Below are 14368 nucleotides of genomic sequence, written 5' to 3'. Positions count from 1 at the left end.
TGTTGCTGGCTTTCAGAGTGTCTGGTGAATGTTGTGGTAAAGAGGTTAATGAAATATATTTGGTTCTGAAATTTAAAATTTATGTTTATAAAGCAGTTTTAGTTGTTTCATTTCATCTTTAAAAAAATTTTTTTCCCCATGTTCCAGCCATTACAGACCATTTTACCTTCAGTTGTCCAATATACCTCTTATAAACTATTCCGTCCCTAAGCCTTGCAGTCCTTTTGATTTGGATAAAACATCTAGTCTGCAGAAACAAATGCAAGCTAAGCAAAGGTTAGTTTGAATCTTTAATTTTAATAATAGTAATAATTTAATAATAATAATAATAATATTGTGTTACTACTCTGAATAGATCTTGCCTTTGAAGCTAAGCAGAATCATACCTGATTGAATAGGAAAACAGCTCTGGGTACCAGAAGCTTTTCTTCATTTCTGTAAACCCTGCCCTCTTCCAAATTTCCCCCACTGAAGTGAAGACTCTTCCAGGACAGGAATCCACTTCTTTGATTTGCATGCTTGTATTTGTGCCCCCTGGATTTGTATGTGGTACCTGACCATCCATCATTAAGAAATCCCCTTCTCTCCCTGGGAGTCCTCCTAGGCTCAGCCTGAGGACCTCCTTTCTTCTCTGAAGCGGGGTTTTGTAAACTTTCTGGTGTCATGCGCATCTAGCTGATAATGCTGAATACTACTATGGCCTTTTACCTTTATTCATAGTTGAAGGAAATGCTCGTTTTCTGTTAAAGGTTAGTGAAAATAAAGATACTTTCATATCCCTGTTCTTGGAGCTTCAGAAACCTATTCCTGGCCTCCTAGACCTGAGATCAAGATGTCCTGCTCTACATACACTCTCACTTCTTTCATCAGCTTCCTTGGATTCAGTTATCATTTCTGCACAAATAACTCCATATCCACAGAACTATAAAAAAAAGTTTTGCAGTATTAAGCCATCCTAAACTGCTTCTTTTTTCTCTCTCCCACACCCTTAAGTAATGTGGCATTTTTATAGTCTCAAAATTTGCAGAACAGTTTACATATATTACTTTCATTTGGTACTTACAGCAACCCACTAAGTGAGTGTTAAGCACATTTTACAGATGAGCATAATAAGGCCTAGAATTTCTAGTTAAGGAACTTAGTCCCATTACAGATGATCTTCCAAAATGGGGCAAAAGCCCACTTTTCTAGGTGAAATGGAGACTGTACCTATCTTCGGGGAAGGGCCGTGGTCAGACCTGTGTTTCATCCTGACTCTGGCTACTGGGCAGTCTATAGCTTTTCAAAGTCACCGGTGAGAGCTCAGCAGCAAGTAGACGCCCAAGATGGATGGTCAGCCCTGAAAAGGGCTCTGCGAGCTCTCAGTCCCATCAGTAAGTTCGAAGGTCGTACACCCCAAGCAGGTGAAGACCTCCCTCCACAGAGGGGGAAAATGAGAGGCTGGGGAATCAGATGTCAAAGTGCCCCACTGGCACACTAGTCCTGACTTCTGTCCTGCCACTGGACTGGATGGCCCTGGAAGAGAGTGGGGAAACCAGTGCCCTGGGACTGCTCTGCCTCGGCCAAGTCCTAAGGAGGTGTGAGTCGGGACCATAGTCTGTCACCAGGCATCTGAAGCAATGGAGGACCAGCAGCACAGGGATGCAGTGGCATGCACCCACGATCTCATTTGGCCCCCACAGCAGCTCTGTGAGGTAGAGATTGTTAGTATTTCCACAGATAAGTAAACTGAGATCAAAGGGAGTCACTTTCCTAGTGAGAGCTCGCTGGTCACACAGTAGACAGAGTGGCCTAGAGTCAGAAAATCCTGTGTTCAGGGTCCCAACATAGAGATTTGCTGCCTGGGACCCTAGGCAGCTCATTTCACCTTCTCTACTGTAAAATAGATAATAGCAGCACCTGACTCCCAGGCTTGTTGAGAGTCTCAAAAGAGAGAATCTTTGTAAAAGGCTCTTAGCACCTAAAAAGGTGCCAGATAAATGATTATTCCCTTCCCCCTAAGTGTCTTTGGGGTTTGACTCCAGGACCCACTATCCACCCAACCACTGAGCAAGCCTTAGTCTGTGTTCTCCTAAATTCCCTCTGCGTCCTGGCCAGATTGGAGTACGAGCTGTTCCCAACCCAGCCATTTACCTTTTGCTTTCCTTCATTGACCTTGACGCTGTCCCCACCTCCCTTTATCCTCTTGGCTCCTGCTCTGCTCTCAGCTACTGCCTCAGCTCCCCTGTGAACCTTCCCAGCTCACCAAAATGGACTCAAGCAGGAGTTTCCCAAGAGGGGGAATGATTCCCTTGTGTCTTCATATTCCCAGCTTCTTGCATGACAGCTGGCAGTCAGTCTTCATTGAATTGGATCTTGTGACGTCTAATTACTTAAGACTTATAGATAACACATTAAAAAAAAAAGCACAACCTTTCTGTCTTAACTTCTATTTCAAAGGTATTACCCTGTGTTCTTAAATACTTCTAATGTCCATGAAATAATTTATTAGTTGGTTTGTAATCTTTTAAACTTTATTCAAATTTCTGGTTCTATGAAAAAAGATTTTGCTAAGCAAGAGGAATCCTCAGCCCTTTGTTAAATAGAGCTACCAAAAAGGGTGATTTGTGTGAAATAACTTGAGCTTTCTTTCCTCTCATTTAGAATAGTTTAATATCTTTCTGATAAGTATTTGACTATGATAAGTAATTATAATAAAATTTATTTTCATTTTTAAATGAGAAGTTCTCTCATGAAAGTTGTATATCCACTGAAAACAATTGTCATCTCACAGGAACAGAACTGGTTGTGAAGCTGATGAAGGGCGCTGCACCCCTGCTCAGCCCCGCCTGCGAGAGAACAAGAGGAAAGGCTACTGTGAGTGCTGCTCCCAGAAGTACGAGGCGCTCCAGGCCGTAAGCTTATCTTTATGTTTGGGGGGAGCAAGTCATTTGATGAGTGAAGCCTTTTAGGCTTCACAAGAACAGAAATATAAGCATTTTGAAAACTTATTAGATAAATGAATGTACTTCTATATGGATTTATAGTTTTTCCATGATTCAGATCTTGTTGAGTATAGACAAAATAATTGTGTCAAGAAATATTAGAGCCATAATTTTGCAGGCATTCCTCAACAAAAACTGAATGAAATGATTCTGCCATGAAGTTGTTTGCAAATAGAAAGTATTGCTTGCTTGGTTACTTTGTTTAGGAAAAGAGCTGACCATGAGATGGAGTCTGTGCCACTGAATTAGTTGTCAGGGTGAATATGCCCAGGACCTGTAGCCAAGAGCAGGACTAAAGACGCTCTTTTCCATGGGGGTTGTTTATGAATTGGTTTTACCTTCAGGTGCCCAGCTCTCCTTCCTCTTTCCTGTCTGAGATGTTTCTTTGTTCACTTGCATATGATGATGGATCCTCTAAGAGAACGGAAGAGTTGTCATTGGCTTAGTTGTGATGGGTCCTTCCTAGAAGAAACAAACACAGAGCAAACTCCTGGTGACCCCTTCTTGACTCCCTGCTGTGGGCTGGGATGAGCCAAAGAGTCTAATCTCCCCCTGCCACCCATATAACGCTGTTTCCCAGGCTGGCTATCTCCATCTCTACCTCCTGACCCTCTGGATTTTTCAGGTCTCATCTCAAATCCCACTCTATACCAGACATCTTTCCTGATTATTCCAACTCCCTTAACCTAATATTTTCTCTGAAGTTACCTTCCATTAGGATGGGAGCTCCTTTAGAATAGGACTGTGGCTTTGTTCTTTCTCTTTGTCCCCATTGCTTAGCCCAGGGTCTGCTAGTGCCTATTTGCTAGAAATAGTCTAGCTCAGCATGCTTTCTTTAAATAAGAAAGGACTGAAGTCTCACCAAAGGAAGTGAATTACCTAAGATCGTCGACCTTATAGGTGACAACCATCTCAAAAGCTCAGAGTTCAATCATAGTGGGACTTTGAGGAATTAATGTATGCTCTAAAAGATCCATGTAAGGGATGTGTGTGTAAATTCATTTATCAAGTAAAATAGTAATAATGGCACTGTATAAAAGTAGAGCAACAAAAGATCCTTCATCCTATGTGTAGTAGCTTTGTTTGTCTGATGCAGCCAAATGATAAAACGGGTGTTCTAGGAAAGCCCCTGAAAAGATACTCCTCTTCTCACATATTTTCTGCATGGTCTATTCAGGACAGTTTTCATAATCTTCTTGGGGGGGAGGGGGGCTTAAATCTCTTCTCATGTTCTCTTTTTTTTTTTTTAAATCATGAATTATGTTGTAGATGGAGAGACTCTTGTCTTATGACATCTTTCACATGAAAAATAATTCATTTGGACCCCTATTTTGATAGCTTTTACCTTGTACATTTCTTCCTGCCTAAGAAGAAGCCTGTCCATCTTGTGCAGAGATACTCTTTCCTTTGTCCAACTTGTGATCCTACTGTCCTAATGTTATTTTGCTTAGCTTATGCATCATATGTCAGTGGAATTACTCTATATTTGGTATAACCTTTCTGGAATGTCTAGATATCTAACCATAGAAAATATGGCCCTGGAAGGACAAGGCATCTCAGGTGTGAGAAAGATTTGAGCCTCACTTTGTTAGAGGGGAACATGGACACTTTAATAAAGTGCCATTGACTCAGAATCTTCTTGAGGGTGGCATAATTTTAATCCCCACAATATTTGATAGGTGACATCAATGTATTCAACAGTCATCATCTTTAATCTTAAATATGCCAATACTTCATAAGATTAGGCATTTCACTTTTTATTTTGTTCTCTTCCATTTTGCATATTTATTGAAGGATCCAGAATTAGATAAAGAATGGCCTCTGAAATTACAGCTGGATCAGAATTATCCTCTGATTCTTCCCATTAAATTTTTGTATGGACTCTCACCTGGGAGGCTCAAAACACCTCCCCCTCATACCCCTTAAATTCAGGCCTGTCGTGACTGGAGAGTTTTGTGATCTTTGGATTCTCTATTACTCATTTTATACTTGTAAAGGCAGTACAAATGGTAGCATATAGGAATGTCATAAAGGTATAAATGAAACTAGAAGAGAAAAGTGTTTTTAAAATATTCCCAAATATTAAGCATCACCTTGTCTGGTATTCTGTATTTGGTATAGCCTTTCTTACCTGCTTGGCTTGTGTTTGGGTTCACTGAGATCCCTGAAAGACCATGACCACTTGAAAATTGATCTTTTCTCTCAAAAACGCTTTCTCCTCAACTTTTTTTTGTCACTTTGTCTCTTAGTGACTGTTGAAATGTTACAGAACCTTCTTGTCATGAAATATGTTCAGACAATATTATATTAGAAAAAAAGTCTGAGCAGAGATGTTTATTTGTTTTGCAAATTTGCTCTGCTGTGTCCCTAATGTGCTTCTCTTTTTCATTTTTAGCATCTTCTAAGTGAACAACACAGAAACTTTGCACAGAGTACGCAGTATCAAGTTGTTGATGATATCATATCTAAGTTGGTGTATGATTTTGTAGAATACAAAAATAATATATCCAGAAGGTAACTTTTATTAGATTTTTTTAAAAAATCATTAGATAATAAATGTTATTTACAGTTTGAAAAAAAATTACAAATACTCAGATTCAGAATTTTTATACATATCAGTCTTTCAAAGAATTCCAAGTGTCTGATATCTCTTTTAGGCTTTAGAAATGCACATTTTGCTAAAATATATTTTCAGGGAGTAACATTTTTAAACATTATACAGAGTGAAGGGTACAGAACTTTGAGGCTTCAGGATTTCTTTTATTTCTTTTTTTCCTGGCTAGAATAGCGTGTAGAATTTTCTGGTCAGTTCCTAGAAAAGATGATTTTTCATACTGGACCTGTTATTATTTCATTGGAATAGTTAACTCCTGGGTGGAAACTCCTCCACCAGTTCACATCAGCTCCCTGAGACTTTAAAGAATTGCTGGAAACAGCTAGTTGGTGTAGTGGATAGAGCAGTAGCCCTGAAGTCAGAAGGACCTGAGTTCAAATTTGACCGCAGACATTTAATAAGTCTTGGCTGTGTGACCCTGGGCAAGTCCCTTAACCCCAATTGCCTCAGATTAAAAAAAAAAAAAAAAAAAGTTGCTGCTGGTGATGCTGCCAATTTGTGTTAGGGCAGGGCTGAAACTTTGGGTCTTGCTTACCCCTATGCTAATTTATTGTTTTTCCTCTCTCCCTTCAAGTATAGAGGCTTTGACTTTAGATTTCCAGATGACAAATCCATTCACAGAATAAAATGGATTTAGTGATATCATTTAGAAAATAAAATGTAAAAAGTTAAGAGTATTTGTTCAGGGTGATAATGGAATTCCTAGATTTCTCTTAATGTAGTCTTTCTGTTGCCTAGTTTCAAAGATATTCACTAGTTTAAATTTTGTATTGACTCCTAAGAAGCTGTTCTAATGTTTCTTTCTTTCTTTTCTTTTAAGAGTAAAATGCAATATTGGATCTTTTGCCCCCATTACTGGAAATACTTTTAAAAGGAATGAACCTGAAAAGGAACTGGAATTGCACTGTGTTTCCCCAAATGACCCTCAGGGAAATCCTACCAAACAGGTGATAAAACAGGATTTCCAATATCAAGAAAGCAAGAATCCTTCACAGAAAGTTGCCTTCAGTTCAGAACCTATAGATTCATTTGCTTCATGCAGCCTGTGTCCTTACAATTCAACAAGCAAGCTTGGAGAGCATTTGGACTGTAGAAAGTCTTCTATAATAAATCCAGTAAAAGAGAACATTAAGCTGGATTTGGTTCAACTACCTCTGAATAATGATATGCAGGGATATACTCCTGAAGTTTCTGACCATAAAGGAATTAGAAATGAAAAAGACTTAGAAGAATTAAAAACAGAATACTGCCCATATATCCTAGAGACATTTATGCACGTTTCTGATTTTGATGAAACAGACAAAAATGTATCTCAATTAAAACGAAAGTCAGATAGTACACTTTTTCCAGATACCTGTCAGAAGAAGAAAGGCACTAGCTCCCCACATCGAAATGATTCTAGTCTTAGAGTCATTAGCAATTCACCAAAACAATCAATAGGTCAAGCCAAGATAATATCCTATGGTCCTGGTGAAAAACCCAAAGAAGTGGATGCCGAAAGTACAGACAGTTTACCTTCAGGGAGGCTACACCGCAAAGTAAAAATTGTATTAGGAAGAAACAAAAAACGAAGTCAAAAGAAAAATGTCGAATTACATTTAAAGAACAAAACAGAATTTCCTGCTACAAAAGAAGAAAACAGTATTTGTAGTTCACCAATACAGTCTTTAGTGGAATTATTTCAAACCAGTGAAGACAATTCTGAGTTTTTGGGTTTTACAAGCTGTTCTGAAAACCATGGTTCATGTGATGTTTTAGAGGTTTGGGAAGAAGAAACTGGAAATAGTTTATTGTCCATGTTTCTCTCTTCCCCTTCTTCAACTTCCACATTTACTGGGTTTTAGAGGAGTATTTTTTGTTTGTTTTTTGTTTTTAATTTGTATTTTTTTTTTTTTCACAAATGGCGAGGATTGTATTCCTGAAAATATTTTTATATATATGTAAAATTTTTTGTTTTATTATTTGTGTGTCACTTGTACATTTAAATAACCATATGTAAATATTAAAAATAAAGATGATTATTAGTATTTTCCTAAGAATGAAGTACTTTTACACAAATGCAACTGAAGCTAAGGTGTCTGCTACCTCTTGCATATTGTTAACATAATTTCTAAATAAAACTTTCTAAACAAGCAGCTAATTATGAACTTGAGCTGCAAGGAAAATGATTTGCACTGGAAACATAATTTTGAGTAATAGAATTTATATAAAAACTAGTGTCTCATTTGGGTGTTGTAATAAAATTTATTTGAATATTAGATCTGGGACATGCATAGCACTGATATCTACATATCATGATAAAAGGAACATGTTTACAAATGGGTGAATGAGTATTGCCTTAAGAGCTAAGCTTGGTTCCTGTTGAGCAATGTTTTCTAAGGTATGTCTTGTTGATTTGTCCTTTGATTTTCTTGAACTGAGTATGTGCCAGTACAATAAAAACAAGGCTCCCCAGTGGATTTGATCTTTGGTTCTTTGGAGTGCTTATGCAGATTGGCAAGTTTTTTATTTAACAACCTTAGCAGAGGGTGGTGTTTGGAGGAATTATGGGAAGATAGTGGTATTTAGATGTGGCAGAACCCAGATGCCTCATGAATGTAAAGTTCTCAAAATATGAAGAAACAGGGAGGGAGGGAGAGGGATAAACATTTATAAGCCTATTGTGTGTCAGGCATGTTACAGAAAACCAGACACTCCTCTCCAGACTCCTGGTTAGCCGCTGTCCTGCAGAAACGTGCACCAGAGACTAGCTGGGGTGGTTGGAAGGGGAATGGAGAAATGTCCTGATTCCAAAGCAGGAAAATGAATGGGATAAGTACACAGAAAGGAGTAACCCAGCACTGGTCAACACAGTGGCCCCATCCATGGCAGGAGATGGGCCCAAGCCGGTTTCCAAGCTTCTGTGTCTTGACTTTAACTAGAAACTCAAAGATTCAGAGTTAAAATAAGGACATGGAGTGCAATCTGTTATACTCTAAAGCAAACTGGAAACAGTGATTTCAGGCAAGGCCATAAAAATAGATCAAATAAAAAGATTAGCTGGGAAACTTATGCTTAGAGTCACCAATCAATAAGATTTGTCCATTGAGCTGCATAACATTAAATACTTAAACTATCAAATTGCAGGGAGAAATGGACTGAATAGAACTTGAGAACAATTTGAATTCATAGCAGAATTGTAAAGATTAAGAATGACTTGAAAAAAGATGAAAAGACACTTCCCCAATCCACTCCTTTAAGTAGGTGTGTAGTTTGGTGTTACACATAAGACATTTTCAGGCTTGTATTTTGTTTTTATTTCTCTTTTTAAAAATAGTATATGAAATGGCTCTCAGAAGAAGAGGGATACTAGAGAAAGCTATGAGGATATAAAAATGAGAAACTATAAAAATTACAGAATGTCTGCCACTGAGCTACCAGAAACACATTGAAAGCTATATGAATGGTAACTATGAAACTATCAAAATGACATTGTGTTTTTAAAAGGAGGTCCATCAGGATATATTAGGTACCTGGTGTGTAGAAGCATAGTGTTTGGGTAAATCTGAAAAAAGACCCTAATCACCAGGACTGGGACTTAAAATATTTCCACCAAAAAAGATTGGGAATTAATCTTAACAGAAATTAGGTAGAAACCAACATCTCACAACATATATCAAGAAAATTCTATGGATAAAGAGTTGGTGACCAAACAAGGGATTGAAATAATCACAATAGATAAAATGGATAGTTTTGATTGATTATATGAAATCTGGAAGATTTTGCACAGCAAAACTAAGCCATTTTTAAGTCAGACGTTGATATTTTGCTATGCAGTTGGCATTGTGTATCGGGGTAAAGGACAAAAAGGCAGGCCCTTTCCTCAAGAAACTTACCATCTAATGGGAAAAGACAACCCATAAAAATACTGAAAAGGGATTAGGGTTGCTGGGGATAGGGAGGGGTGTTTAAACTGCCAAGGTTCAGTGGTCTTGTAAGAGCTGAGTTTCTGAAGGCCATAATGAAATTCAGGACAGCTGCAAAGAAGGAAAGGAGTTGAAAGTGAGAAAATCTTTTCAGCAAGTTCCTCTAATGTCTCATTTATAAGCTATATAAGGGACTGATTCAAATTTATAAATAGTTCTTCCTCAGTAAATAAATAGTCAAAACATACGGACAGGCAATTTTTGAAGGAAATCCTGGCAACAGTCCTATGAAGAAAGCTCCAAATCACTAATAATTAGATAATTGAAAATTAATTCTGATATTCTGCTTCAAACCCATATTGGGGAGTGGCCAAACAAATTGTATGAATATAATAAAATATTGCTTTGTGAATAATGATCAGATGGGTGATTTCAGAGAAACCTGGGAAGACTTGTATGAATTGATGCAAAGTGATCAGAACCAGGGGAATAATTTGTACAAAAACATGCAGAGAACACATGAAAAAGACATCTATCAGATGTTTCATTATCAGTGAAACTGCCTTTGATACTTTACAGAGAAGTGACGGAGATAAATTTTAAGATACACATTTTTTTCAGACATTGCCAATGTGAGATTTTTTTTTTTGCTCATATTTATATTTGTTGCAAGTGTTCTCTTTTTACCCAATTGAAATGGGAGGGGAACATCGATAGAGTGGGAAGAAGAGAAAAAAGGGGGGAGAAAATGAAAGAAATTGGGTGTGAAAGAACATTATTGAGGCATTTTTTTAAACAAGAGAATCCATAAGCATAGACAAGTAGACAACTTTGAAAGCTAAAGGTTGAATGTATTTCATATATATATATATATATATATATATATATATATATATATATATATATATATATATATATATATATATTAAGCAAGCCTCCTTTAAGGTTTGCTGTTTCCTATTCAACTATGAAAATGCCCATTTTATTTGGTGTATAAATTCAAGATAAAAAATTTTAAATCATGGTTTTCAATTAGTTTAGTAAAAAGTTGAGATTCCAAGTTTTATTTTAAAAATTACATTTATTACAATCACATTTTAGTGATACTAGAATGAGTCCTTCATTGATGTTTTATCATAGTGTAGGAAAGAATCATATAATGCATAATTATCTATATTTTTTATTTATTTTGGAATTTTGCTTCTTGCAAATGATAAATAGAAACTCTGGAAATAATTTATTTTTACCCTTTCACAAAGTTAATTGGGGTCAATTAGATCTGCCTCAGTGTTTTTCTCCTCTCACTATGGAGCAATATCTATGGAGGAAAAATTGTGTTATACTAGAAGACTTATTTTATAATTAGACTCTGAGAGTTGTGGAGTTTTATTTTTGTTTGAATACATATAAGGATTGTTTTATATCTGGAACTTGATAATATAATTGTCATAGGAAAAAGAGAGGATCATTTGCAAATAAAAGTTACAATAATTTCTTTGAATAGTGTACACAAGTGAAAGTAATTGGGGAAATTTTATAATTAACTGAACAAAAATAAAGTACCCATTATGCTTTAGGCACAGGGTATACAAATGTAACTGTGATGATTCTGGTTGCCTGAAGTTTAGGTGTGCTACATTTCACATCTCTAGCAAGTTTATCCAGTACCTGTAGGGGTTGGGAGAAGAGCTCCCATATTATCTCTGCCATTGGCTCATTCCCCCACTAATTGTGTTTCTCTCCATTGTTAGGAGATCTAAGCATCTCAAATAAATAAGTGGTATTTACAAAAGAGTATTTGCTTCCAAAATATGACAAGATCAAGCATTCATATGTTCTCTACCCACCAATAAAGGATAATACCTGTTTTACACCATTTAGGTTTCCGGGGAAGGGAGAGGGATGAGATTCATTGTTTAGTTCAATTCCTATACTATTCCCACAAAGTTTCAAGTCCAGCCCTCTCCGACCCTGCCCCTGCATCCTGGACCTTAATTCTCAAAGCTTCCCAGTTGGACAAGAGCAACACACATCCGGAAAACCAAGATCCTACCATCCCTGAGACTTAAACAATCAGTTCAAGGATGCCTGACATCCTTTCAGGGGCAAATGAAACCAGACCAAGAGCCTAACCTCCTTCGTGGGCACCATGGCCTGAGAGGAGAGGAAAGTAGCTTTCAGAACCTTTCCTTTTACCTAGATGATATCCATGAAGTGCCTTCTACAAGTGAACAAATCTTTCATCCTTGGATGGTACTCAAAAGACAAAGACTGAGTCTTGGTCAGGTACACTTAAAGAACCCCAACTATATAGTCAATAAAAAAGGCAGCCCCTCCCCCCATGGTGACAAGTCAACATAGAAGATCTTATTCCATAAGCAGGTTTATCATCTCTCATAATCATCGGTGTTCTGGTCACACACCAAACTCTGTTACACACGGCCCTGTACTCTCAAGGAACTTAGAGATTTAACTGGAACTACAATATAAATGGTAATGATATAAGGTAGAATATAAATACAAGATAGAATATAAAAAGGAGGAATCTAAGACTCGGAAAAAGTCCCATGAACTACTTAAAGATAGAGTATCTTTAGGGTACTTTTACCTGAAGGACCAAGCAGGTAACACTTGAGTTTGGTCTCAACAAGGGGAAATCCACCAGATAACTGGGAGAATCTAGTAAGTCAGAACCAACTAGACTGGTGTGGCATCCCAAGATCAATCTTAGAACAAAGGGAAACACCTGGAAGATTTGATAGTTACAAGAGACTGATTTAGCCATATCAAGGAGAAGGATTCTCATCAAGGATATTTAGCAAGAACATTACACTGATTCCGCTGAGCACAGCTCCCCTGCCTCTGGGTTGATTATCAAGCATCAGGCCCATGTTGCAACTTCTCTGGGGCTTTTTTGTGCTTAGATAATCAGAAAGTGTTGGCTGCTGTCTGAGCCTTCCGTCCCCTGAGCCGACTAAGTTTTTTTTTTTTTTTGAAAGAGCAATTTTATTAATGTCCTGCAGCAAAGTACATTAGTAATTTGTAACCAAGCATTAAAGTTCTGAGTCTATGTCCTGAAGAGAGTAATCAGTTTTCTTCATGATGCATTATGCTTTACAGAATTTTTTCTAGGTTGTTATTTTGCAGACATACATGAATTCCTTTATACAATGGCTATTCTCAACTCTATTTCCCAAGATGTTCAAGTGGACAAACTGAAGGCTGGTGATCACTTTTTAATTTAATAATAGCCTATCTTCCCAAACTAGTTTCTTTGAAGATATCTTCTTTGGAGTAACATGCACCAAAGTGCTCTTTTCCAAATGCAAAAATTTTTGAGTGAAAAGGTTGTATAATATGGTGTGTTTCCTTAACTACCTCCCCTCCTGAAAAGTAAGAGTAAATGTTTCCATCTTTAGTATAAATATCTCAATCACAATACAAGGCTTCCACCATTAAGACAGACATATCAATTTTTGTTTTTATTCAAGTTAATAGTTTTTAAAAATGCAACTAGAAATAATGGTTCTGCAATCTAAAAGCATCCTTGACTGAAATACAAACTTGTTCTCAGACTGGTATCATATAGAAGTTAAAAACAAAACAGAGCATCTAATAGCAACGTCATAATAAACAAATACATTTTAATGAACAGGGAATAGCTATAGTTCAAAGAAAGATTTAGTTTGAAGAATGTAGTGGAAGGCTATGTGGTGGAAGCAGCAGGAGCTGCTCTGTATACTGCCATGGCCTTGAACTCACTGAGGGCCTACACAGGATTCACATTTCTTCTGAGATGCCAGCTTGATTTTCATTTGGATTTTGTCCTGTTTCTCTCTCTTTACCAAGGACTTCTTTTCTGGGGCTTTCATTTTCTAGGCTACAGCAAGATGATTGAGAAAAACTATTTCTGGTACTTGGTGAATGGCACATAAGGGGCCTTCACAGATTGTACCATAGTCTTTATTAAGTCCTTGGACACCAAGACTAAGGACACTATACTATGAGATTGCAAACTTTTTGCTCAGGTTCTAAACCTCTGCCAAGTATGAAGCAATGCACTGGAGGTACACAGAGATCTTCTGCAGGCTGAGTAGACAAAGATCAGTAATGGTTCTTCCCAACTTATCCATTTTTGATCCTGTCTGAGCAATTTTCTTAGCTGCTCTAATTATATCTGATATATTTATAAGTGGTCCTTTATCCCCGGCAAAAATGTGTCATTACCATCATGATCGTAAATATCTGTTTTCCCAGGACAATCATATCATTGCCACTGTCATCCCATTCTCTTCTTCTTCTTCTTCGTTTTTTGTTTTTTGTTGTTGTTGTTGTTGTTGTTGAGGCAATTGGGATTAAGTGACTTGCCCAGGATCTAGATTTGAACTCAGATCCTCTTTACTTCAGAGCTGGTGCTTTATCCACTGCACCATCTAGCTGCCCAAAGATTTCTTTTCTTGGGGAAGCTGTCATGAAAATCCATGTACTTTGACCAACAATAAATTGATAACCCAGAAATACCAAATCTTTAGTCTCAGTCAGAGTTATCCAACTCTTCAGAAGTCTTTATCATTAATCAATTGTGAGACATTCATCAATTCACTTTAATCCAATGGTTAGACAAAATCATAACAGAGAGCTTTCAAAGCAATGGCCCACATCTTTCAGTTCCTTTTGTCTTAGTAATCAGGATGTTCAGCTCATTCACTTCAGGTTTTAGGGCTGTATGCTGCATGTGTAAATCTTGTTCACTTCCTGCATTCCTAAGTTTCAAGATACCATGTTCCACAACTTTCAGCTGAACAAATAAATTTGTAGACATCTGCCATGTTGGCAAAAAAAAGCTAAGAGCAAAGAAGACACGT

General features: G+C 37.3%; 1 protein-coding gene across 5 annotated transcripts in view; it reads left to right on the top strand.

The window, feature by feature from the left end:
• DBF4 (DBF4-CDC7 kinase regulatory subunit) overlaps positions 1-8057 on the top strand; it is a 32441-nt gene extending 24384 nt beyond the window's left edge. For all 5 annotated transcript variants that reach the window (XM_074266635.1, XM_074266636.1, XM_074266638.1 and 2 more), the window contains 4 exons: positions 148-276; positions 2774-2894; positions 5380-5498; positions 6419-8057. In XM_074266635.1, coding sequence (XP_074122736.1) covers positions 148-276; positions 2774-2894; positions 5380-5498; positions 6419-7442 — 1393 coding nt within the window. In that variant the 3' untranslated portion in view covers positions 7443-8057. The remainder of the gene's footprint in view (positions 1-147; positions 277-2773; positions 2895-5379; positions 5499-6418) is intronic.
• The last annotated feature ends 6311 nt before the right edge of the window (positions 8058-14368 follow it).

This window comes from Sminthopsis crassicaudata, chromosome 5 (assembly GCF_048593235.1).
Source record: "Sminthopsis crassicaudata isolate SCR6 chromosome 5, ASM4859323v1, whole genome shotgun sequence".
In the NCBI taxonomy this organism is placed as follows: Eukaryota; Metazoa; Chordata; class Mammalia; order Dasyuromorphia; family Dasyuridae; genus Sminthopsis; species Sminthopsis crassicaudata.
This window is presented reverse-complemented; position numbering and strand designations above follow the sequence as displayed.